At 35.6% G+C, this 26,176-nt stretch overlaps 1 protein-coding gene across 1 annotated transcript in view; it reads left to right on the forward strand.

Moving 5' to 3' along the window:
* The window catches only part of LOC144442484 (tetratricopeptide repeat protein 23-like), a 46,498-nt gene that overhangs the window by 893 nt on the left and 19,429 nt on the right, over positions 1–26,176 (forward strand). The window contains exons 2-8 of the mRNA XM_078131845.1: positions 10,497–10,650; positions 10,997–11,120; positions 11,897–12,053; positions 14,143–14,268; positions 15,516–15,642; positions 17,830–17,912; positions 23,679–23,764. Coding sequence (XP_077987971.1) covers positions 10,497–10,650; positions 10,997–11,120; positions 11,897–12,053; positions 14,143–14,268; positions 15,516–15,642; positions 17,830–17,912; positions 23,679–23,764 — 857 coding nt within the window. The remainder of the gene's footprint in view (positions 1–10,496; positions 10,651–10,996; positions 11,121–11,896; positions 12,054–14,142; positions 14,269–15,515; positions 15,643–17,829; positions 17,913–23,678; positions 23,765–26,176) is intronic.

The following is a 26,176-nucleotide window of genomic DNA, read 5'->3' on the forward strand; positions in this document are numbered from 1 at the left end:
AGAACTAGCACGTAGCCCCCAATTTTATTTGGCTTACTACAGGAAATAAAGTATTAGATAGAAATTATAGAAACCAACAGATTCTCTTGTAAATGAAGTATTCAAACTGGGTATAGAAATGGAGAGGGTTGGGACACAAAACTGGGTGACAGGTATCAAGCAGATCTTAAAATTAATAAATATGGTGGAGGAATGGACAGAAATTGATACAGAGGATGATTCTAAATTAATCAATATAGTCAAAGAGAAACTAAAAGAACTGTATGACAGGCAATCCATAGACATATACAATGATAACAAAGGACAAAACCATAAAAATAAACTCCGGACATATAGACAATAAAAAAAAAGATAATACATGTGAGAAATATTTAAGCATTATAAAAAATCCTCTCCATAGATCTGCTCATCTACATCTATATGTATATCTACATCATCATCATCTACATCTATATCTACATCTATATATCTAAATCTATATTATCTTCATCTATATCTACATCTACATCTTCATCTACATCTATATCTACATCTATATATCTAAATCTATATTATCTTCATCTATATCTACATCTACATCTTCATCTATATCTATATCTACATCTATATATCTAAATCTATATTATCTTCATCTATATCTACATCATCTTCATCTACATTGTATATCTACATCTATATATCTAAATCTATATTATCTTCATCTATATCTACATCTACATCTTCATCTATATCTATATTGTATATCTACAGCTATATATCTAAATCTATATTATCTTCATCTATATCATCATCTACATCTATATCTACATCTATATCTACATCTATATATCTAAATCTATATATCTTCATCTATATCATCATCTATATCATCATCTACATCTATATCTACATCTATATATCTAAATCTATATTATCTTCATCTATATGTATATCTACATCATCATCTACATCTATATCTACATCTATATATCTAAATCTATATTATCTTCATCTATATCTACATCATCTTCATCTACATCTATATCTACATCTATATATCTAAATCTATATTATCTTCATCTATATCTAGATCTACATCTTCATCTACATCTATATCTACATCTATATATCTAAATCTATATTATCTTCATCTATATCTACATCTACATCTTCATCTTCATCTACATCTACATCTACATCTATATATCTAAATCTATATTATCTTCATCTATATCTACATCTACATCTTCATCTATATCTACACCTATATCTGTGGAGTCATGATGGGTGAATGGTTAGCATGACCGGCTTGGAATCTACAGGTTGCAGGTTCGAGCCCCGTCGCTGCCTGCTGTTAGTTTCTGAGTGGCTAAAGTCCTTGGGCAAGATTTGAACCACGACTGTGCCTCAGTCAACCCAGCTGTATAATAGGGGACCTGGTAGGATGTAGGTTGCAATGTGAAGGCTTTAATCCTATGCGCTTAAATGGCTGCAATGGATTGTGTGCTCCCCAGGGAGTTGAGGAAGACTAAAGGGCTGTTGTGCCATTCTGATCCGAGCCAGGGGTAATAATTGTAAAGCGCTTTGAGCACGGAGTGGGAAAGCGCTATATAAGAACCCAACATTATTATTATTATATCTACATATATGCTATATATCTATATCTATATATACATCTATGTCTACATCTACATCTATATTATCTACATTGTATATCATATTCATCCATGGCCAGAAGTCAGATATTTTGCACGAAATACATTTTTTACATTTAACCCATGCACGTTTTACATTTTTTAAAGAGAAAAAATACATTTTTTACATTTAACCCATGCACGTTTTACATTTTTTAAAGAGAAGTTAGTATTCATTAAATGCAAGCTACCCGGACCATCGCCGAGGAATAGAATGTATTTCGTGCAACTCCAGAATGTATTAAATGCATTAAATGTATTAAATGTATTAAATGTATTAAATGTATTAAATGTATTAAATGCAAGCTACCCGGACCATCGCCGAGGAATAGAATGTATTTCGTGCAACTCTAGAATGTATTAAATGCATTAAATGTATTAAATGCAAAGTTGCACGAAATACATTCTAGTATTGGAGACGGTACGGGACCTTGCATTTAATACATTTAATACATTCTAGAGTTGCACGAAATACATTCTAGTATCGGGAGACGGTAGGGGACCTTGCATTTAATACATTTAATACATTCTAGTATCGGGAGACGGTACGGGACCTTGCATTTAATACATTTAATACATTCTAGAGTTCCACGAAATACATTCCACTTCTCGGCGATGGTCCGGGTAGCTTGCATTTAATACATTTAATACATTTAATACATTTAATGCATTTAATACATTTAATACATTCTAGAGTTGCACGAAATACATTCTATTCCTCGGCGATGGTCCGGGTAGCTTGCATTTAATGCATTCAATGCATTTAATACATTTAATACATTCTAGAGTTGCACGAAATACATTCTATTCCTCGGCGATGGTCCGGGTAGCTTGCATTTAATACATTCAATGCATTTAATACATTTAATACATTCTAGAGTTGCACGAAATACATTCTATTCCTCGGCGATGGTCCGGGTAGCTTGCATTTAATACATTTAATACATTTAATGCATTTAGTACATTCTAGAGTTGCACGAAATACATTCTATTTCTCGGCGATGGTCCGGGTAGCTTGCATTTAATACATTCAATGCATTTAATACATTTAATACATTCTAGAGTTGCACGAAATACATCCTATTCCTCGGCGATGGTCCGGGTAGCTTGCATTTAATACATTTAATGCATTTAATACATTTAATACATTCTAGAGTTGCACGAAATACATTCTATTTCTCGGCGATGGTCCGGGTAGCTTGCATTTAATACATTTAATGCATTTAATACATTTAATACATTCTAGAGTTGCACGAAATACATTCTATTTCTCGGCGATGGTCCGGGTAGCTAAATGCATTAAATGTATTAAATGTATTAAATGTATTAAATGCATACTACCCGGACCATCGCCGAGGAATAGAATGTATTTCGTGCACCTCTAGAATGTATTAAATGCATTAAATGTATTAAATGTATTAAATGTATTAAATGCAAGCTACCCGGACCATCTCCGACGAATAGAATGTATTTCGTGCAACTCTAGAATGTATTAAATGCATTAAATGTATTAAATGTATTAAATGTATTAAATGCAAGCTACCCGGACCATCGCCGAGGAATAGAATGTATTTCGTGCAACTCTAGAATGTATTAAATGCATTAAATGTATTAAATGTATTAAATGTATTAAATGTATTAAATGTATTAAATGTATTAAATGTATTAAATGTATTAAATGCAAGTTACCCGGACCATCGCCGAGGAATAGAATGTATTTCGTGCAACTCTAGAATGTATTAAATGCATTAAATGCATTAAATGTATTAAATGTATTAAATTTATTAAATGCAAGCTACCCGGACCATCGCCGAGGAATAGAATGTATTTCGTGCAACTCTAGAATGTATTAAATGCATTAAATGTATTAAATGTATTAAATGTATTAAATGCAAGCTACCCGGACCATCGCCGAGAAATAGAATGTATTTCGTGCAACTCTAGAATGTATTAAATGCATTAAATGTATTAAATGTATTAAATGTATTAAATGCAAGCTACCCGGACCATCGCCGAGAAATAGAATGTATTTCGTGCACCTCTAGAATGTATTAAATGCATTAAATGTATTAAATGTATTAAATGTATTAAATGCAAGCTACCCGGACCATCTCCGACGAATAGAATGTATTTCGTGCAACTCTAGAATGTATTAAATGCATTAAATGTATTAAATGTATTAAATGTATTAAATGCAAGCTACCCGGACCATCGCCGAGGAATAGAATGTATTTCGTGCAACTCTAGAATGTATTAAATGCATTAAATGTATTAAATGTATTAAATGTATTAAATGTATTAAATGTATTAAATGCAAGTTACTCGGACCATCGCCGAGGAATAGAATGTATTTCGTGCAACTCTAGAATGTATTAAATGCATTAAATGCATTAAATGTATTAAATGTATTAAATTTATTAAATGCAAGCTACCCGGACCATCGCCGAGAAATAGAATGTATTTCGTGCAACTCTAGAATGTATTAAATGCATTAAATGTATTAAATGTATTAAATGCAAGCTACCCGGACCATCGCCGAGAAATAGAATGTATTTCGTGCAACTCTAGAATGTATTAAATGCATTAAATGTATTAAATGTATTAAATGTATTAAATGCAAGCTACCCGGACCATCGCCGAGGAATAGAATGTATTTCGTGCAACTCTAGAATGTATTAAATGCATTAAATGTATTAAATGTATTAAATGTATTAAATGCAAGCTACCCGGACCATCGCCGAGGAATAGAATGTATTTCGTGCAACTCTAGAATGTATTAAATGCATTAAATGTATTAAATGTATTAAATGCAAGCTACCCGGACCATCGCCGAGAAATAGAATGTATTTCGTGCAACTCTAGAATGTATTAAATGCATTAAATGTATTAAATGTATTAAATGCATTAAATGCAAGCTACCCGGACCATCGCCGAGAAATAGAATGTATTTCGTGCAACTCTAGAATGTATTAAATGCATTAAATGTATTAAATGTATTAAATGCAAGCTACCCGGACCATCGCCGAGGAATAGAATGTATTTCGTGCAACTCTAGAATGTATTAAATGCATTAAATGTATTAAATGTATTAAATGTATTAAATGTATTAAATGCAAACTACCCGGACCATCGCCGAGAAATAGAATGTATTTCGTGCAACTCTAGAATGTATTAAATGTATTAAATGCATTAAATGTATTAAATGCATACTACCCGGACCATCGCCGAGGAATAGAATGTATTTCGTGCAACTCTAGAATGTATTAAATGCATTAAATGTATTAAATGTATTAAATGTATTAAATGCAAGCTACCCGGACCATCGCCGAGGAATAGAATGTATTTCGTGCAACTCTAGAATGTATTAAATGCATTAAATGTATTAAATGTATTAAATGTATTAAATGCAAGCTACCCGGACCATCGCCGAGAAATAGAATGTATTTCGTGCAACTCTAGAATGTATTAAATGTATTAAATGCATTAAATGTATTAAATGTATTAAATGCAAGCTACCCGGACCATCGCCGAGGAATAGAATGTATTTCGTGCAACTCTAGAATGTATTAAATGCATTAAATGTATTAAATGTATTAAATGTATTAAATGCAAGCTACCCGGACCATGACCGAGAAATAGAATGTATTTCGTGCAACTCTAGAATGTATTAAATGTATTAAATGCATTAAATGTATTAAATGTATTAAATGCAAGCTACCCGGACCATCGCCGAGGAATAGAATGTATTTCGTGCAACTCTAGAATGTATTAAATGCATTAAATGTATTAAATGTATTAAATGTATTAAATGTATTAAATGCAAACTACCCGGACCATCGCCGAGAAATAGAATGTATTTCGTGCAACTCTAGAATGTATTAAATGTATTAAATGCATTAAATGTATTAAATGCAAGCTACCCGGACCATCGCCGAGGAATAGAATGTATTTCGTGCACCTCTAGAATGTATTAAATGCATTAAATGTATTAAATGTATTAAATGTATTAAATGCAAGCTACCCGGACCATCTCCGACGAATAGAATGTATTTCGTGCAACTCTAGAATGTATTAAATGCATTAAATGTATTAAATGTATTAAATGTATTAAATGCAAGCTACCCGGACCATCGCCGAGGAATAGAATGTATTTCGTGCAACTCTAGAATGTATTAAATGCATTAAATGTATTAAATGTATTAAATGTATTAAATGTATTAAATGTATTAAATGTATTAAATGTATTAAATGCAAGTTACCCGGACCATCGCCGAGGAATAGAATGTATTTCGTGCAACTCTAGAATGTATTAAATGTATTAAATTTATTAAATGCAAGCTACCCGGACCATCGCCGAGGAATAGAATGTATTTCGTGCAACTCTAGAATGTATTAAATGCATTAAATGTATTAAATGTATTAAATGTATTAAATGCAAGCTACCCGGACCATCGCCGAGAAATAGAATGTATTTCGTGCAACTCTAGAATGTATTAAATGCATTAAATGTATTAAATGTATTAAATGTATTAAATGCAAGCTACCCGGACCATCGCCGAGAAATAGAATGTATTTCGTGCACCTCTAGAATGTATTAAATGCATTAAATGTATTAAATGTATTAAATGTATTAAATGCAAGCTACCCGGACCATCTCCGACGAATAGAATGTATTTCGTGCAACTCTAGAATGTATTAAATGCATTAAATGTATTAAATGTATTAAATGTATTAAATGCAAGCTACCCGGACCATCGCCGAGGAATAGAATGTATTTCGTGCAACTCTAGAATGTATTAAATGCATTAAATGTATTAAATGTATTAAATGTATTAAATGTATTAAATGTATTAAATGCAAGTTACTCGGACCATCGCCGAGGAATAGAATGTATTTCGTGCAACTCTAGAATGTATTAAATGCATTAAATGCATTAAATGTATTAAATGTATTAAATTTATTAAATGCAAGCTACCCGGACCATCGCCGAGAAATAGAATGTATTTCGTGCAACTCTAGAATGTATTAAATGCATTAAATGTATTAAATGTATTAAATGCAAGCTACCCGGACCATCGCCGAGAAATAGAATGTATTTCGTGCAACTCTAGAATGTATTAAATGCATTAAATGTATTAAATGTATTAAATGTATTAAATGCAAGCTACCCGGACCATCGCCGAGGAATAGAATGTATTTCGTGCAACTCTAGAATGTATTAAATGCATTAAATGTATTAAATGTATTAAATGTATTAAATGCAAGCTACCCGGACCATCGCCGAGGAATAGAATGTATTTCGTGCAACTCTAGAATGTATTAAATGCATTAAATGTATTAAATGTATTAAATGCAAGCTACCCGGACCATCGCCGAGAAATAGAATGTATTTCGTGCAACTCTAGAATGTATTAAATGCATTAAATGTATTAAATGTATTAAATGCATTAAATGCAAGCTACCCGGACCATCGCCGAGAAATAGAATGTATTTCGTGCAACTCTAGAATGTATTAAATGCATTAAATGTATTAAATGTATTAAATGCAAGCTACCCGGACCATCGCCGAGGAATAGAATGTATTTCGTGCAACTCTAGAATGTATTAAATGCATTAAATGTATTAAATGTATTAAATGTATTAAATGTATTAAATGCAAACTACCCGGACCATCGCCGAGAAATAGAATGTATTTCGTGCAACTCTAGAATGTATTAAATGTATTAAATGCATTAAATGTATTAAATGCATACTACCCGGACCATCGCCGAGGAATAGAATGTATTTCGTGCAACTCTAGAATGTATTAAATGCATTAAATGTATTAAATGTATTAAATGTATTAAATGCAAGCTACCCGGACCATCGCCGAGGAATAGAATGTATTTCGTGCAACTCTAGAATGTATTAAATGCATTAAATGTATTAAATGTATTAAATGTATTAAATGCAAGCTACCCGGACCATCGCCGAGAAATAGAATGTATTTCGTGCAACTCTAGAATGTATTAAATGTATTAAATGCATTAAATGTATTAAATGTATTAAATGCAAGCTACCCGGACCATCGCCGAGGAATAGAATGTATTTCGTGCAACTCTAGAATGTATTAAATGCATTAAATGTATTAAATGTATTAAATGTATTAAATGCAAGCTACCCGGACCATGACCGAGAAATAGAATGTATTTCGTGCAACTCTAGAATGTATTAAATGTATTAAATGCATTAAATGTATTAAATGTATTAAATGCAAGCTACCCGGACCATCGCCGAGGAATAGAATGTATTTCGTGCAACTCTAGAATGTATTAAATGCATTAAATGTATTAAATGTATTAAATGTATTAAATGTATTAAATGCAAACTACCCGGACCATCGCCGAGAAATAGAATGTATTTCGTGCAACTCTAGAATGTATTAAATGTATTAAATGCATTAAATGTATTAAATGCAAGCTACCCGGACCATCGCCGAGGAATAGAATGTATTTCGTGCAACTCTAGAATGTATTAAATGCATTAAATGTATTAAATGCATTAAATGTATTAAATGTATTAAATGCAAACTACCCGGACCATCGCCGAGAAATAGAATGTATTTCGTGCAACTCTAGAATGTATTAAATGTATTAAATGCATTAAATGTATTAAATGTATTAAATGTATTAAATGCAAGCTACCCGGACCATCGCCGAGGAATAGAATGTATTTCGTGCAACTCTAGAATGTATTAAATGCATTAAATGTATTAAATGTATTAAATGTATTAAATGCAAACTACCCGGACCATCGCCGAGAAATAGAATGTATTTCGTGCAACTCTAGAATGTATTAAATGTATTAAATGCATTAAATGTATTAAATGTATTAAATGCAAGCTACCCAGACCATCGCCGAGGAATAGAATGTATTTCGTGCAACTCTAGAATGTATTAAATGCATTAAATGTATTAAATGTATTAAATGTATTAAATGTATTAAATGTATTAAATGCAAGCTACCCGGACCATCGCCGAGGAATAGAATGTATTTCGTGCAACTCTAGAATGTATTAATTGCATTAAATGTATTAAATGTATTAAATGTATTAAATGTATTAAATGCAAGCTACCCGGACCATCGCCGAGAAATAGAATGTATTTCGTGCAACTCTAGAATGTATTAAATGTATTAAATGTATTAAATGCATTAAATGTATTAAATGTATTAAATGCAAGCTACCCGGACCATCGCCGAGGAATAGAATGTATTTCGTGCAACTCTAGAATGTATTAAATGCATTAAATGTACCTCAACCATCTCCCGTGTATTAAATGTATTAAATGTATTTCGTGCAGCCTTAGAATGTAAAAATGTATTAAATGTAAAATAGTAAAGTACTGGCCATAGCTCATCATATTTGGTACTTTAATATGTCACTGTTCAATGTAAATAAAATCAGCCTTTTAAGTTTACTATAATAGTACATGTAGACATACATGGTAAGATATCAGACATTGTCAATATACTACATGACATCCATCTTTGTTGATGTTTCTTTCCATGCTGGTGTCATCTACTCAACTCACTCCAAGCAATCAAATGAATCACTTGTGTCAGTTTTCAAAAGGAAGGAATTCTTGCTACTTTTTAGTTCTGTTATTAATATGGTCTCCATCCATCCATCCATCCATCTTTATGACCATAATACATAATTTCTCTGACATGCATTAAAAATTAAAACCTGGCACAAAGGTGATATATGGGACAACATATACATATCATTACATTTGTTGTAAGACATGCAATTTGACTGAATGATGGCCATATCTGTAGTCAAAAAATCACATAGATCACTGTACATGAATGTTTTAACCATACATAAATCACATAGATCACTGTACATGAATGTTTTAACCATACATAAATCACATAGATCACTGTACATGAATGTTTTAACCATACATAAATCACATAGATCACTGTACATGAATGTTTTAACCATACATAAATCACATAGATCACTGTACATGAATGTTTTAACCATACATAAATCACATAGATCACTGTACATGAATGTTTTAACCATACATAAATCACATAGATCACTGTACATGAATGTTTTAACCATACATAAATCACATAGATCACTGTACAAGAATGTTTTAACCATACATAAATCACATAGATCACTGTACATGAATGTTTTAACCATACATAAATCACATAGATCACTGTACAAGAATGTTTTAACCATACATAAATCACATAGATCACTGTACATGAATGTTTTAACCATACATAAATCACATAGATCACTGTACATGAATGTTTCAACCATACATAAATCACATAGATCACTGTACAAGAATGTTTTAACCATACATAAATCACATAGATCACTGTACATGAATGTTTTAACCATACATAAATCACATAGATCACTGTACAATGTACTTGAATGTTTTAACCATACATAAATCACATAGATCACTGTACATGAATGTTTTAACCATACATAAATCACATAGATCACTGTACATGAATGTTTCAACCATACATAAATCACATAGATCACTGTACAAGAATGTTTTAACCATACATAAATCACATAGATCACTGTACATGAATGTTTTAACCATACATAAATCACATAGATCACTGTACAAGAATGTTTTAACCATACATAAATCACATAGATCACTGTACAAGAATGTTTTAACCATACATAAATCACATAGATCACTGTACATGAATGTTTTAACCATACATAAATCACATAGATCACTGTACATGAATGTTTTAACCATACATAAATCAATGTATTATTTAACCAAACAGTACCGATGAATTCACTTCAGAAGAAGAGGAACCATTACATTCAACAAGGTCAATTGGGAGGAAGAAAACACGTCAAAAAATCAATATGACACCCCCAGAAGAACTCCTAGAAACAACTGAGAGAAGGGCTAAAAAATATTCCAAAAAGAAATATGTAAGTATGATTTTATCACAAACATATCACACCTTAGTTTTCTCTATTCCACTACATGTATAACGATATCTACTAAAGTTACGGGTGGGAAGGGGGGGGGGGGATTGGCTTAGTCGGGGCTGTATGCCAACACTATTCCTAAAATGATATCTATACCACAGTGGGAGTGGGGGAGAGGGGAGATTGGATTAGTTGGGGCTGTATGCAATGCATTCCTAAAATAACATGTACTAAGTGCCAACTTTTGACAACTATTTGATACTGTGAAACTGTAAGTGTTGTAATGTGACAGAGCAAGACTCTATTGCAACATTGCATACAATGTATTATATGATTTGTTCTCCAGGCAGACAGAGCCATTCGTGAATTGATTCGATGTAATGCACTGTCAAGGATTATATATGGTGATGGACACTGGAGATTAGCAGAGACTCATGCCAATCTTGCTAATGGATATTTACTGTTGAAAGGTTTGTCATTTTTTATTTTTTCTAGTATCATAGAAGTCTATTTACAAAATTTTATTTGAAGATAATTTTTTGTCTTCACAGCTGTATTTCCTTCTTTAATATTCATTCACTCTCATGATTGATTGAATTAAATAATAACACATGCCAGCAAGGGCAATATCACAATTTAATGCCTGCACAAGGGTCGGCACTCTTTACTAAGATTTTGATGCCGAAGGTGAGGGCATCATCAAAATTTTGGTAAAGAGTGCCGACCCTTGTGCAGGCATTAAATTGTGAATGATATTGCCTGAGTGCATGTGTTATTACTTTTATTACACCGTCCACTCATCCTTCGTCCAATCATTCACATCGCCACTCTTCATTCATCATCATTCTTCATCGATAGAAAAGTTTCCCTTTCAAAGTGCATTTCCAAATTGCATTGAATATGGACATGGCATGCATTATTTGAAGGAGCTAATCTGCAATTGTGTTTATTCAAATTTCTGCAAGGAATAAACTTGTGTGACTTACTGTAGTTAGTTTGCCACCTCGGGTGCATAAAACTGGAAAACATTCACAGAATAGATGTGCAACAGTCGAAATAAATCCAGCAGGCAATAGTGCCAGGCATTAGTCTGTGCACGTGTAGGCAATATCACCGAGCAGGCAATAGTCTATTTAAAGTAGGTCATGTGATTTGATTCTGACCAATGACAGTTTGTGTAAGAACGTCGAGGTATAATAATATCACACTATCTCTTCCTAACTAAATGTTGTGTTTTATATTACAGGTTTATCAAGCCAAGCTAATTACCATGCAGGCATTGCTAAGAACATCATGCTGACTGGTGTTCATAATTCTAGCTCTGTTACTGAAAAAGCCAGACTACATTATGTTCTCATCCGAATCTACTTTGTTCTTGGAAGATCATTAACAATGATGAAGAAATATCCTTTAAATTAAATCACAATTCAAAATCAGGACATTGTATGCATACTATTGTTATACTACTACTCTCCAATAATTGTAACATTAGACAGTCTTTGTTTCAGGGTTTCAAATTAGTCTATTCACAATCTTAATACAGTGTGTATTGTTTACCATGGGCCTACCAAGGCTGCACTTGTATCGGCAATGTCACTAACATAATGGTAAGGTTTTGGTCACAGTCAGGGTGGTAAGATATTGGTCACAGTCAGGGTGGTAAGATGTTGGTCACAGTCAGGGTGGTAAGGTTTTGGTCACAGTCAGGGTGGTAAGATATTGGTCACAGTCGGGGTGGTAAGATGTTGGTCACAGTCAGGGTGGTAAGATATTGGTCACAGTCAGGGTGGTAAGATATTGGTCACAGTCAGGGTGGTAAGATATTGGTCACAGTCAGGGTGGTAAGATGTTGGTCACAGCCAGGGTGGTAAGTCAGTCACAGGTCAGGGTGGTAAGATATTGGTCACAGTCAGGGTGGTAAGATATTGGTCACAGTCAGAGTGGTAAGATATTGGTCACAGTCAGGGTGGTAAGATATTGGTCACAGTCAGGGTGGTAAGATGTTGGTCACAGTCAGGGTGGTAAGATGTTGGTCACAGTCAGGGTGGTAAGATGTTGGTCACAGCCAGGGTGGTAAGTCAGTCACAGGTCAGGGTGGTAAGATATTGGTCACAGTCAGGGTGGTAAGATATTGGTCACAGTCAGAGTGGTAAGATATTGGTCACAGTCAGAGTGGTAAGATATTGGTCACAGTCAGGGTGGTAAGATATTGGTCACAGTCAGGGTGGTAAGATATTGGTCACAGTCAGGGTGGTAAGATATTGGTCACAGCCAGGGTGGTAAGATATTGGTCACAGTCAGGGTGGTAAGATATTGGTCACAGTCAGGGTGGTAAGATATTGGTCACAGTCAGGGTGGTAAGATATTGGTCACAGTCAGGGTGGTAAGATGTTGGTCACAGTCAGGGTGGTAAGATGTTGGTCACAGTCAGGGTGGTAAGATGTTGGTCACAGTCAGGGTGGTAAGATATTGGTCACAGTCAGGGTGGTAAGATGTTGGTCACAGTCAGGGTGGTAAGATATTGGTCACAGTCAGGGTGGTAAGATATTGGTCACAGTCAGGGTGGTAAGATATTGGTCACAGTCAGGGTGGTAAGATGTTGGTCACAGCCAGGGTGGTAAGTCAGTCACAGGTCAGGGTGGTAAGATATTGGTCACAGTCAGGGTGGTAAGATATTGGTCACAGTCAGAGTGGTAAGATATTGGTCACAGTCAGGGTGGTAAGATATTGGTCACAGTCAGGGTGGTAAGATATTGGTCACAGTCAGGGTGGTAAGATATTGGTCACAGCCAGGGTGGTAAGATATTGGTCACAGTCAGGGTGGTAAGATATTGGTCACAGTCAGGGTGGTAAGATATTGGTCACAGTCAGGGTGGTAAAATATTGGTCACAGCCAGGGTGGTAAAATATTGGTCACAGTCAGGGTGGTAAGATATTGGTCACAGCCAGGGTGGTAAGATATTCGTCACAGTCAGGGTGGTAAGATATTGGTCACAGCCAGGGTGGTAAGATATTGGTCACAGTCAGGGTGGTAAGATATTGGTCACAGTCAGGGTGGTAAGATATTGGTCACAGTCAGGGTGGTAAGATATTGGTCACAGCCAGGGTGGTAAAATATTGGTCACAGCCAGGGTGGTAAGATATTGGTCACAGTCAGGGTGGTAAGATGTTGGTCACAGTCAGGGTGGTAAGTCAGTCACAGGTCAGGGTGGTAAGATATTGGTCACAGTCAGGGTGGTAAGATGTTGGTCACAGCCAGGGTGGTAAGTCGGTCACAGCCAGGGTGGTAAGTCAGTCACAGCCAGGGTGGTAATGTGTTGGTCACAGCCAGGGTGGTAAGTCAGTCACAGGTCAGGGTGGTAATGTGTTGGTCACAGTCAGGATGGCCAGTGTACGTGTAGGTTACAACTAAGAAATACGTTCATTTTGCATATTTCCATTTCCAAAAGCCAGAACGTGATCCAAATACTTTCCATGACAATTAATTTCCACATATCCAGAAGCAGAACATAATCTTCTGAAAGCAGAGAAGATCTCAGATGAAAGAAATAAACTGGCTGGCATTGATGAATATGAACAAGCTGATATTGATATCAAAATAGCAATAGCACTGGGCAAGTAAGTATGACATATCTACACTATAGCACTGGGCAAGTAAGTATGACATATCTACACTATAGCACTGGGCAAGTAAGTATAACATATCTACACTATAGCACTGGGCAAGTAAGTATAACATATCTACACTATAGCACTGGGCAAGTAAGTATGACATATCTACACTATAGCACTGGGCAAGTAAGTATGACATATCTACACTATAGCACTGGGCAAGTAAGTATGACATATCTACACTATAGCACTGGGCAAGTAAGTATGACATATCTACACTATAGCACTGGGCAAGTAAGTATAACATATCTACACTATAGCACTGGGCAAGTAAGTATGACATATCTACACTATAGCAATAGTGCTATAGGCATGACAAAGCGTGTGTGTGTGTGTGTGTGTGTGTGTGTGTGTGTGTGTGTGTGTGTGTGTGTGTGTGTGTCTGTCTGTGAGTGTGTGTCTGTGTGTGTGTCTGTGTCTGTGTCTATGTGTCTGTGTGTGTGTCTGTCTGTGAGTGTGTGTCTGTGTGTGTGTCTGTGTCTGTGTCTATGTGTCTGTGTGTGTGTCTGTATGTGTGTGTGTGTTACAGCTTATACAAGTAGTAGTAATAGTAGCATAGTGGGTACTGTCATTCAGCTAATCACAATGATTGAACTGTTTACATATGGACATCAAGTCAATGATTAGCTGAGTTTACTCTTTACTAATTGCTGATGTTACTGTTGACAATGGTGTTATTTTCAAAAAATTGACCTTAGCCATCACATTTCTTTTGGCGACAGTTCATTAGATATTGTAATTTCTAGAGTTAGAATATGTATAGAGAGTATTTTTTGTGGCACATTGAGGGCGCTCTCGTAGGGTGCTGTGCAGATGAATAATGGTAAAATTGGGCGACTTCAGTCTCATTCATTCATTTTATTGCCAATTTGAAAGTCAATATGTACATGTCAATAATAACCACATAAGACAAAAAAGGAGAAAAAAAATGGCAATTTTGAGTCCAAAAAACTAGCTTTCCGCTAATCGAGTTTGTGATATATTCTTTAAACGCTTTCCTAAATTCATATTTTGATGTCAGATTTTTCATATGTATTGGAAGACTATTCCAGAGTTTAGCACCTGCATATGAGATTGAAAATTGTTGGACAGTCATGTGTGTGATAGGAATAGATACTATTAGATTTTGATAACACCTCAGCCTAGTTTCATATCTATGGTTTACAACTTATTGTATTTTGTTTATTTTACAGACTGTGTATAAGTCAAAACAAGACAGCTCTAGGTGCTAACTGTTTTGATAAAGCTATAGACCTGATTAAAAAAAATTACGGCAAAGACAGTCCAGAATTGATACCAGTTTATCAAGATCTTGGAAGAATATCCTTTACTTTGTGTTTTCTCACCAAACAAATTACAGTACATTTCTTTCCTTTTACTTTGTGATTTCATGTCAAATATCACTACATTTATTTATTAGCCCCCTTCCCCAGGGGGAGGCTACTACTATGGGTTCTGTCTGTCCGTCTGTCTGTCCATCCATCTGTGCATCAGTCCGTCTCTGTCCATCCATCCATCTGTGCATCAGTCCGTCTGTCTGTCCATCCATCTGTGCATCAGTCCGTCTGTCTGTCCATCCATCTGTGCATCAGTCCGTCTGTCCATCTGTCTGTCCATCCATCTGTGCATCAGTCCGTCTGTCTGTCCATCCATCTGTGCATCAGTCCGTCTGTCTGTGCATCTGTGGGACATATGCTCATCAATTTGTTTTTTTGATATATGCAAATTTGACTGCATAGCGGCCATATTTGTAGTTAAAATAATTATTTACTGCATAACTCGAAAAACTGTAAATCAGACAGACTCCATTCGAGTCTCTACCCCATATTTTGAGATGCAAGCTATATTTGGAGACCTTGACCTTTGACCTTGACCTTGAAAGTCAGTTATCAAAATCAAACCAGTTCCTGTCTATCACAGACACACTGTAGTGTTTACTCATTGCCAATTTCTCTTAAATCATGCTTACAACTAATATTGAAGAAAAGAAAAGAACAATACACCAACATTATTTTTGGAGCCCATAGAATTTTTACTGAATGGCAGCCATATTTGTAGTAAAAAATCACTATAATGTTACTGCCTAGCACAAACACCTCAATACATAGACTCTATTCAAGTGTCTAACCCCATGTAATCACATGCAAGTTTTCTTGTATGAGTGACTTTTGACATTTACCTTGACCTACAGGGTAGACCATCAAGATTAATTAAGCTATTACTTACATATTACATACACTTTGTAGCAATTCTGGCAACTTATATGTTGGGTTCCAGCTGTGCATCTGTCCTTGCATTCACCCTCATACCTTTGGCATGCATCAACTGATTTCAACCAAACCTGGCATAAAGGTAACATACTATGTAAGACATATGCACATCAGTTTGTCTTATGACTGAATCAAATGTGGCAATGTGGCTGAATGAATATTTGTTCTTAAATTTCAAAATATGATACGTAGGAACTCCATTCAAGTGATTACACCCATATTATCAAGTTTGAGCTTTCTTTAAAGACCCTGACCTTGAAAGTCATATCCAAGGTCAAATAGCCAAATTTGGGTTATCTTCATAGCTTTTTGAATCAAACATTTCAACTGATGATGACATTTCAATCACTTCATGGTTTTTATTGTGAGGCATATGCAAGTCACTTAATTTTGCGTCCTTCACCTGAATAGCAAAATGGCAGCCATGTTTGTGATAAACAAGCACATTTTGCCTGTTATCACCAAAATTTTGATACATATGAACACCCTTCAAGTGTTTACCCACAGGAACTTGGAATTGGCCATATTTGTTGACAAATTTTTGTTTATTCTTTACTATTTACTTCTTTTTTTCTTTTACAAATGTTTGTTTTTTGTTTACTCATTTTTTGCTTTTAGAAATATGTTTTCCCTACAAGGTGCCATGTAATAAAGTAATGACTTGAAAAGCTGCTGTTTTTTTTCTAAATCCTTTTAACTGTCTAATAGTTGGTGTAATAAACCAGCTTTACTATGACTACCTTATTAATTATTCATGAGTTAGTTGACCCTTCCTTGTCCTGCTCACCATGAGAGAAGAGTCTCTTAGTGAGTGGGACGAGGAAGGGTCACTGGGGACTGTGTTGGACAAATGACTTTGTTGGACAGATGACTTTGTTGGACAAATGACTTTGTTGGACAGATGACTTTGTTGGACAGATGACTTTGTTGGACAGATGACTTTGTTGGACAAATGACTTTGTTGGACAGATGACTTTGTTGGACAGATGACTTTGTTGGACAGATGACTTTGTTGGACAGATGACTTTGTTGGACAGGCAAGTAATTAAACATTCAAAATAATTGCAAATGTGCCTGGCCACAAAACCACACCTATAGCAACAATCAAATAATGGTGCACATTGCATACGTAACTAATATGGATTGGCATGTGGATCAGCATTTTTTCCCCTGAATATCAAAAACTTCACAGTTGTGCTATAACACCATTTTGACATTTATCCTTAACTTACATAACCTGGAGCAAAGTAAAGACAAACATGCAAACCATGACAGAGCTATTGAAATGTATCTACAGGCTCACTCCATTGCAACTGTCAGGTAAGCACCCCTTCTTTTGTTTGGTTTAGCTAATTTCTTTTGTTTTCTGAATTATGAAAACCATTTATGAAAGGGGGTTGGGGTGACTTAAATTTATCTTAAATGAGGTAAATCTAGATATGTGCACATTTTTTATTAATAATTCGTTGCGTGCCCAAAAATATGAATGACAAACTACTGCAACATACTGATACATTAGCAAAGTAGGTCTGTGTCTTTGTACACAATTTAGGAGTATCCAATCAAAGATGTACCGCATTTGTGTGCTTCATTACTGATAACTTCAGTCATATCAAATTTGGCACCTCTTACAGTTACCAAGGTTTGTTGTCTATTATATTACACCACTATATTGATGTCTAGACATAGAACTAGCATGTCTAAAATTAGCAATAATGCACATTTGGCATATATTTAGCACAACTGAACTGAGGTTCAGTAGTGCTATAGGGATCGCCCTGCATCTATCTGTGTGTGTGTGTGTGTGTTTGTGGTTGTGTGTGTGTAAACAACTTAAAGTTAAAAACCGATGATCTGATTGCCATGATATTTGGTGGGTCCATTACCTTGGGTGTCTAGTTGGGAAATCAAAATTACCGTACCATGGGTTTGTGAGTTGGGTCAAAAAATGTGATTTTTGGTAAAAAAACTTAAAATCAAAAACCACTGGGCAGTTTGGGCTGAAATTTGGGTGAAACATTCTTCAGGGTGTATTTACTAAGAATTGTTCATGATGTGAATTGTGATGGTTCCATCAGTGATTAGCAAATTAGGGCTAAATAAATAATGTATAATTCCAAAACCACTGAGCAGATTGGGCTAAAATTTAATGGGAATGCATCTAGGGATGTATAGACTTACAAATATTAAGCGTACAATTATTCCATGAGTGATATGCAAATTAGGTGTAAAAATGTTCATTTTTGGTCAAAAACTGATATCTCAAAAAGTACTTGGTCAATGAGTCTGAAACTTGGTGAGATGTTTCTAGAAGTGTTATCACTTTGTACAATAGACAGGCTTTATTTACAACAATGAATATTTCACACCCTTTCGGTGGAGTTATCATAGTAAACTGTTATTTAACCAAACCCTGATTTCCTGATCAGGGTCAAAACACGATCAATAACGCTTTGATTACAGTTAAAATGTCATCTTTGACCACCAGCAATCATTATTTGACCATGACAGTGCTCGTGATCGATTGTGATTGGTATCTTGATATTGTTGTCAATGATGGTAAGAATTAAATATAATAATAAAATGGTAGTCCATGATCGGTATATTGACATTATAATGATATGCACATAAAAATCACCATGATTAGTCATGATCTGACCATGAAAATTACCATCATGATATTTTACTGGGGGGGGGGGGGGTGTAAATCATCAACCAAACTCTATCAGTGACAGTTAAGTTATACTTAAAAAAGCCTTTGACACGGTGTGCTGGGAATTTCTTTTTAAAGTTCTGGATCATTTCAATTTTGGCGCTTCTTTTATTAAGTGGGTCAAAGCTTTATATTGTAATATTGAATGCACGGTTATGAATAATGGATATAGTACTGGCTATTTTAGAATTGAACGGGGAGTCAGGCAAGGAGACCCCCTATCTCCTCTTCTTTTTATTTTGGTTTTAGAAACATTGTTATTTTCTATTAAATCTAATTCAGATATTAAGGGTATAAGGGTCCCAGGTTTTGAAGCCAAAGAATCTGCTTTTGCCGACGATATGACATGTTTTTTAGACTCTGTGGAGTCAGCCAACGTTCTCTTTAAAGTCCTTGGAAAGTTTGACGATATCTCAGGTTTAAAAGATTAATATTGAGAAATGTAAAGCTGTCTGGCTTGGTAACTGGAGCACCTGGAAGGACAGGCATTTTGGGGTCAGATGGCCCACCTCAACCATTAAAATTGTTGGTATACATTTTTCACACAATAAAGCTGCTGCCCAATTGGAGAATCTTACAAAACCAATAGAAAATCTAAAAAATATATTAAAGCAATGGAAATGTAGAAAATTAAGTCTTATTGGAAAAATTCAAGTTATAAAAACATTAGCGCTCTTGAAACTGACCTATATTCTGATTAATACGACGATACCAAATGACATAATAAATGAAATACACAAATTAATTTATGATTTTCTATGGGAGGGAAGGGATAGGGTTGCTAGAAAAGTTATGATTGGGGAGGTGGGCCATGGTGGTCTCAAAATGCCTGACCTTTTTCTTATGAAGAGTGCTCAAAGGATTCTTATACTTAAGCAATTATTTTGTAGTGATTGTATTCACCCTTGGAAAATGTTAGTACTTGATAAGATTAAGAACGTTGGGGGACCGCTTTTATTGAAATGTAACTTTAAAAGAACGCTTTTACCTGTGTACCTGACAGATTTCATCGGTGAGTGTCTGGATATTTGGTCCGAAGTAAATAACTTGGGGGGACAAGGATCATGATCAGTTGATTTGGAATAATAAACACATCTTAGTAGATAGGAAGTCTGTGTTCTATGGCAAATTCCAGGAAGTGGGTTTTTCCTCTGTGTCGGATTTTTTTCAAGGCCAATCGTTAGTTCCATGGCATATATTTGAACAGAAGGGGTTGACTTTAAATCACAAACTGAAATGGATGGGATTGATACATTCAATCCCAGATTTTTTAAAAGCTAAGCAGTTAGGGCATTCAACTAACGACATCTATATTAATATTGGAAAAGAAAGAATTTTGTTTGAGTCACTTTCAAAGACGGTTCTAAAGAGTAAACTTTTAGAAAATAGAATTGTTAAGCCAAACACTGAGGAAACCCTTGAGAAATGTTTAACTTTCACTGGCCTAAATTGGAAAAAGTTGTACGAGCTTAGTTTTTAAAATTTCCAATGAAAGTAAGTCAAGAGAATTCCAATTCAAGCTTTTACATAATATTCTTTATACAAATCAGCAACTTCATCATTATAATCCAGCAAAGTACCCAAAATATCTTTGTGGGATTTGTCAAGAAGAACCAGAAACGTTGGAACACCTTTTTTTTAAATGTAAGGATACTAAGGCCCTGTGGGGCGAAGTTATCAATGTAATGGGTAATTCGCTAAGTTTGTCGTCATTTCCGTCTAAGCTATGTATGATTCTTGGTGACCCACAAGAAAGAATGATTATAAATTTTGTTTCTTTAGTTATTCGAAAATATATCTACTGGGTAAAATTAAAGGAACAGAAACCATCCTTTAGGGAATTCAATTTATTACTTTGTAACATATATAATATAGAACTATTTTAATGCTAGGGCAAATGATAAAGTAAATTTCCATCAAATGAAGTGGCTACCTTTGCACCAATTTTGTGTAAATACGAACACGTAATTAGTTGAAGTTTAGCTGCTGTTTTTTTCCCCACAAAATCAAACTCTTTGGATGCAAGTCAAATTTTCTCTAGTCTTTCTTTATTGTCTCTTTGTTCTGTTTTTCCTTGTGTGCTGTATACTTCTTTGTTTTGTACGTAAATAAAATAAAAATTTTTAAAAAAAAGTTATACTCACAGTCAAAAACATATCACATTGCATAGAACCAGCACATTTGTTTGTTGGATATATTAGTACAACAAACATCTGTCAGATTCATTGACAGCTGATGTACCAGCAGCAACACAATATTTCAGCTGTTGGTGTCTTTCTTGCTCTGTCTGTTTCATCTTATTCTTCGGAGTCTTATGGCCACCTTTTAAATATCGCCACATACTTATAAATACAATGTGGAACTGTCTCAAACACATTAAAAGCTTACAATACTTTGAACAGTAAACTATACAACAGTGATTATAATGGCAGAGAGAGAGACGCATGCTGAACATGTAAAATGAGTCTTAAGATATTCTGATTAGTCAGGACACAAATGATTAGAGAAATTTAACCAATCGTGTTTTCTACGATGATTATTAAAGTAGATGCTGTATATTATATCTTATGTAGACTTGATGTCAACATTGACAACAACACTACCGAGCTAGCTCTGCTGTATATTATATCTTATGTAGACTTGATGTCAACATTGACAACAACACTACCGAGCTAGCTCTGATGTACATTATATCTTATGTAGACTTGATGTCAACATTGACAACAACACTACCGAGCTAGCTCTGATGTACATTATATCTTATGTAGACTTGATGTCAACATTGACAACAACACTACCGAGCTAGCTCTGATGTACATTTGACAACTTAATTTGACTTGATCGACAGTAAAACAGGTTAACACCAGATTCGTGTAGGTAAAATCAGATAATATAATTTACTCCAAATTCCGATTGGTTATAAGTTGTTGTTCGAGTGGAAATCTGTCAGTCTCGGACCAATGGGCCAATGTCACACACTGATCACTACACATCCAATGGGCCAATGTCACACACTGATCACTACACATCCAATGGACCAATGTCACACACTGATCACTACACATCCAATGGACCAATGTCACACACTGATCACTACACATCCAAACTCTCGGACCAATGGACCAATGTCACACACTGATCACTACACATCCAATGGACCAATGTCACACACTGATCACTACACATCCAATGGACCAATGTCACACACTGATCACTACACATCCAATGGACCAATGTCACACACTGATCACTACACATCCAAACTCTCGGACCAATGGGCCAATGTCACACACTGATCACTACACATCCAATGGACCAATGTCACACACTGATCACTACACATCCAATGGACCAATGTCACACACTGATCACTACACATCCAAACTCTCGGACCAATGGACCAATGTCACACACTGATCACTACACATCCAAACTCTCGGACCAATGGACCAATGTCACACACTGATCACTACACATCCAAACTCTCGGACCAATGGACCAATGTCACACACTGATCACTACACATCCAAACTCTCGGACCAATGGACCAATGTCACACACTGATCACTACACATCCAAACTCTCGGACCAATGGACCAATGTCACACACTGATCACTACACATCCAAACTCTCGGACCAATGGACCAATGTCACACACTGATCACTACACATCCAATGGGCCAATGTCACACACTGATCACTACACATCCAATGGGTCAATGTCACACACTGATCACTACACATCCAAACTCTCGGACCAATGGACCAATGTCACACACTGATCACTACACATCCAAACTCTCGGACCAATGGACCAATGTCACACACTGATCACTACACATCCAAACTCTCGGACCAATGGGCCAATGTCACACACTGATCACTACACATCCAAACTCTCGGACCAATGGACCAATGTCACACACTGATCACTACACATCCAATGGGCCAATGTCACACACTGATCACTACACATCCAATGGGTCAATGTCACACACTGATCACTACACATCCAATGGGTCAATGTCACACACTGATCACTACACATCCAAACTCTCGGACCAATGGGCCAATGTCACACACTGATCACTACACATCCAATGGGTCAATGTCACACACTGATCACTACACATCCAAACTCTCGGACCAATGGGCCAATGTCACACACTGATCACTACACATCCAATGGGCCAATGTCACACACTGATCACTACACATCCAATGGGCCAATGTCACACACTGATCACTACACATCCAATGGGCCAATGTCACACACTGATCACTACACATCCAAACTAAGAATGTTATATTGTGTATTTATCAGACATGATGACATATCAAGTTATACTTGTGTTCTTTGTTAAAATTACAGTTATTCAGGACAAAGTGATGAGGTGGCACAAACAGCTCATATGTTAGCACTAGCCTATGCAGAAGCTGACACTGAGGAAACAGAAGGTGAGTATAGTCATGGACAAAACACAACGCACAATGAATTCATATGATGACTGCCATCAGTGATGGTACTCATCAAATATAGTGCAAAGCACACCCCTGATCTAAAATGGCTGTGAATGTGTGTGTGTGTGTGTGTGTGTGTGTGTGTGTGTGTGTGTGTGTGTGTGTGTGTGTGAGTGAGTGTGTGTGAGTGTGTGTGTGTGTGTGTGTGTGTGTGAGTGTGTGTGTGTGTGTGTGTGTGTGTGCGTGTATGCGTGCGTGCGTGCGTGCGTGCGTGCGTGCATGCGTGCGTGCATGCGTGTGTGTGAACGACTTAAAGTCAAAAGCCGCCTATATAATTGCCTTGGTATTTGGTGCGACATTGTTCAAATGAAATTGTTTAAATGAAAATGATCATATCAGAGATGTGCATTTTGGATAAAAAAATTTAAACTCCAGAACTACAGAGCAGACTGGCCTGAAATTTGGTGGAAAAGTTCCTGGGGGTGTGTAGATTGAGAATAAGCCATTCTCTGTCTCATGGCAGATCTCACGAGATATGCAAATATGCTGAACAATGGTTGTCAAGGGGGTCAAGCTATCAGCCTTGCCATATGTTTACATGAAGGTTAATACTTTTGTCTGAAAAAAATACTCCCTTTTGTGGCCATTGACAACCATAAGTCGTCATGGAAAACATTGACAAATTTAAATAATCTGAACTAATGAGCATGTTACGAAAATTTGGCATGTCACAAAAAAGTTACGAGAAAAATACATCACGGTGTCACACCATCATTTCCGAATTGACTGTCATTTCTGAGAATACATTGTCAGTGCCAAACTTATGCAGCATACTAGATGGCTATTATATTTCAATCTTGAGAAATGGTAATTAATGACAAGCGAAATCGAGTAGTTTTGATTATTAGTACACATGTACATGGTGGAAGCATTTTCCATCATCAATTTTCAATAGTATTAATTAGTACGCTAGCACTATGCACATGAACTTGATGAAGTGTCGCGTTGTACCTGTAGTAGTACACATACACCGTAAGCCCTTATGTACCGTTGACATTTACACTGTTGACAAATACGGATGAAAGCTAAAAGTCTTACACATTTTTAGAGAACAAATGCCCCGTTTTGGTCCTAGAGTTCAGAATTGAACAATTCTAAATTATTGAGTCGGGTTGGAAAATCATAGTCTAGTTCCTGACGACCGTATTCTGATTTTACACTGTGTTGTCTTCATACATTACTAGTCTAGTTTCTGATGACCATATTCCGATTTTAAACTGTGTTATCTTCATACATTACTAGTCTAGTTCCTGACGACTGTATTCCGATTTTAAACTGTGTTATTATGAAGATAATGTAGGGTAAAATTGGAAGATGGTCATCAAGAACTAGACTAGGAAGTCATGATGTGTGAAACTCATGTCAGCTATATCATACTTGAGTTCTTAGTGATAAAATGAATGTGTTGTAGAACTCATAGTCCAAATTCATAAAATAAAATGACATAGTATCTCCAAATTTTAATTGGAAAATACATATATATAGCTGATTTATAAATTTATATGATAAAATCAAAGACAATGAAAACAAATTCTCACCTATTTTCAAAGTTTTTAGCAGACGTGGATGAATTTAGCTGACAGATTACAAACTAAAAATTACATCATTGTTAACTATTAACTTGCGTCATAGTGTTAGACAGTGAGTGATCATGTCGCCACTTGTGTGTTGGTTTTTAGACGATGCAATGCAAGTCTGGTGAAAAGGTATGACTTTGTATAAAATTTTAGGCATTTGTTTAAAACTAGGTGACAATATAGCCCTTTTGTGGCCTGGCAAGCAAGATTTTGTACAACAATAGGGCCTGTGATCCCTCAAGTGGATACAACTCTCCATGTAATTCAAAACGTAATATTTTCAAGTTCGTGTTGAAACTAATTTCAAAGGTATAACACTGTCAATTTCAACCAGCTCTTCATATTTGCCCAGATGGCCATAAATCGCTGTCTGACGGCTGTTAATGAAACCCCTACAAGTTGGTGACTTACAGTCCCCATACACACATAGTTTTTGCAACCATATTTTTAAAGTGTGCTTGACTTGATCTATCATAATATACTGTACGTATGATAACATTGGGAACAATGATGGTTGCTATGCTCTGAATGGGGTCTTGTGGGATCACATGAGATCTGCCGTAAGACGGAAGATGGCTTATTATTCATGACATGATTAGGTCTAAAAATGTGATTAAAGATCTTTAACTCTAAAACTACTGGACAGATTGGGCTGAAATTTAATGGAGATGCATTTCAGGATGTGTAGATGAAGAACTGTCAAGCATGTGGTCAAATTATGTGTGAAAAACTTATATGTTAAAAAGTACTCAGTGGATGGGGCCAAAGTTTG

The sequence above is a fragment of the Glandiceps talaboti genome, chromosome 11 (assembly GCF_964340395.1).
Source record: "Glandiceps talaboti chromosome 11, keGlaTala1.1, whole genome shotgun sequence".
Classification (NCBI taxonomy): Eukaryota; Metazoa; Hemichordata; class Enteropneusta; family Spengelidae; genus Glandiceps; species Glandiceps talaboti.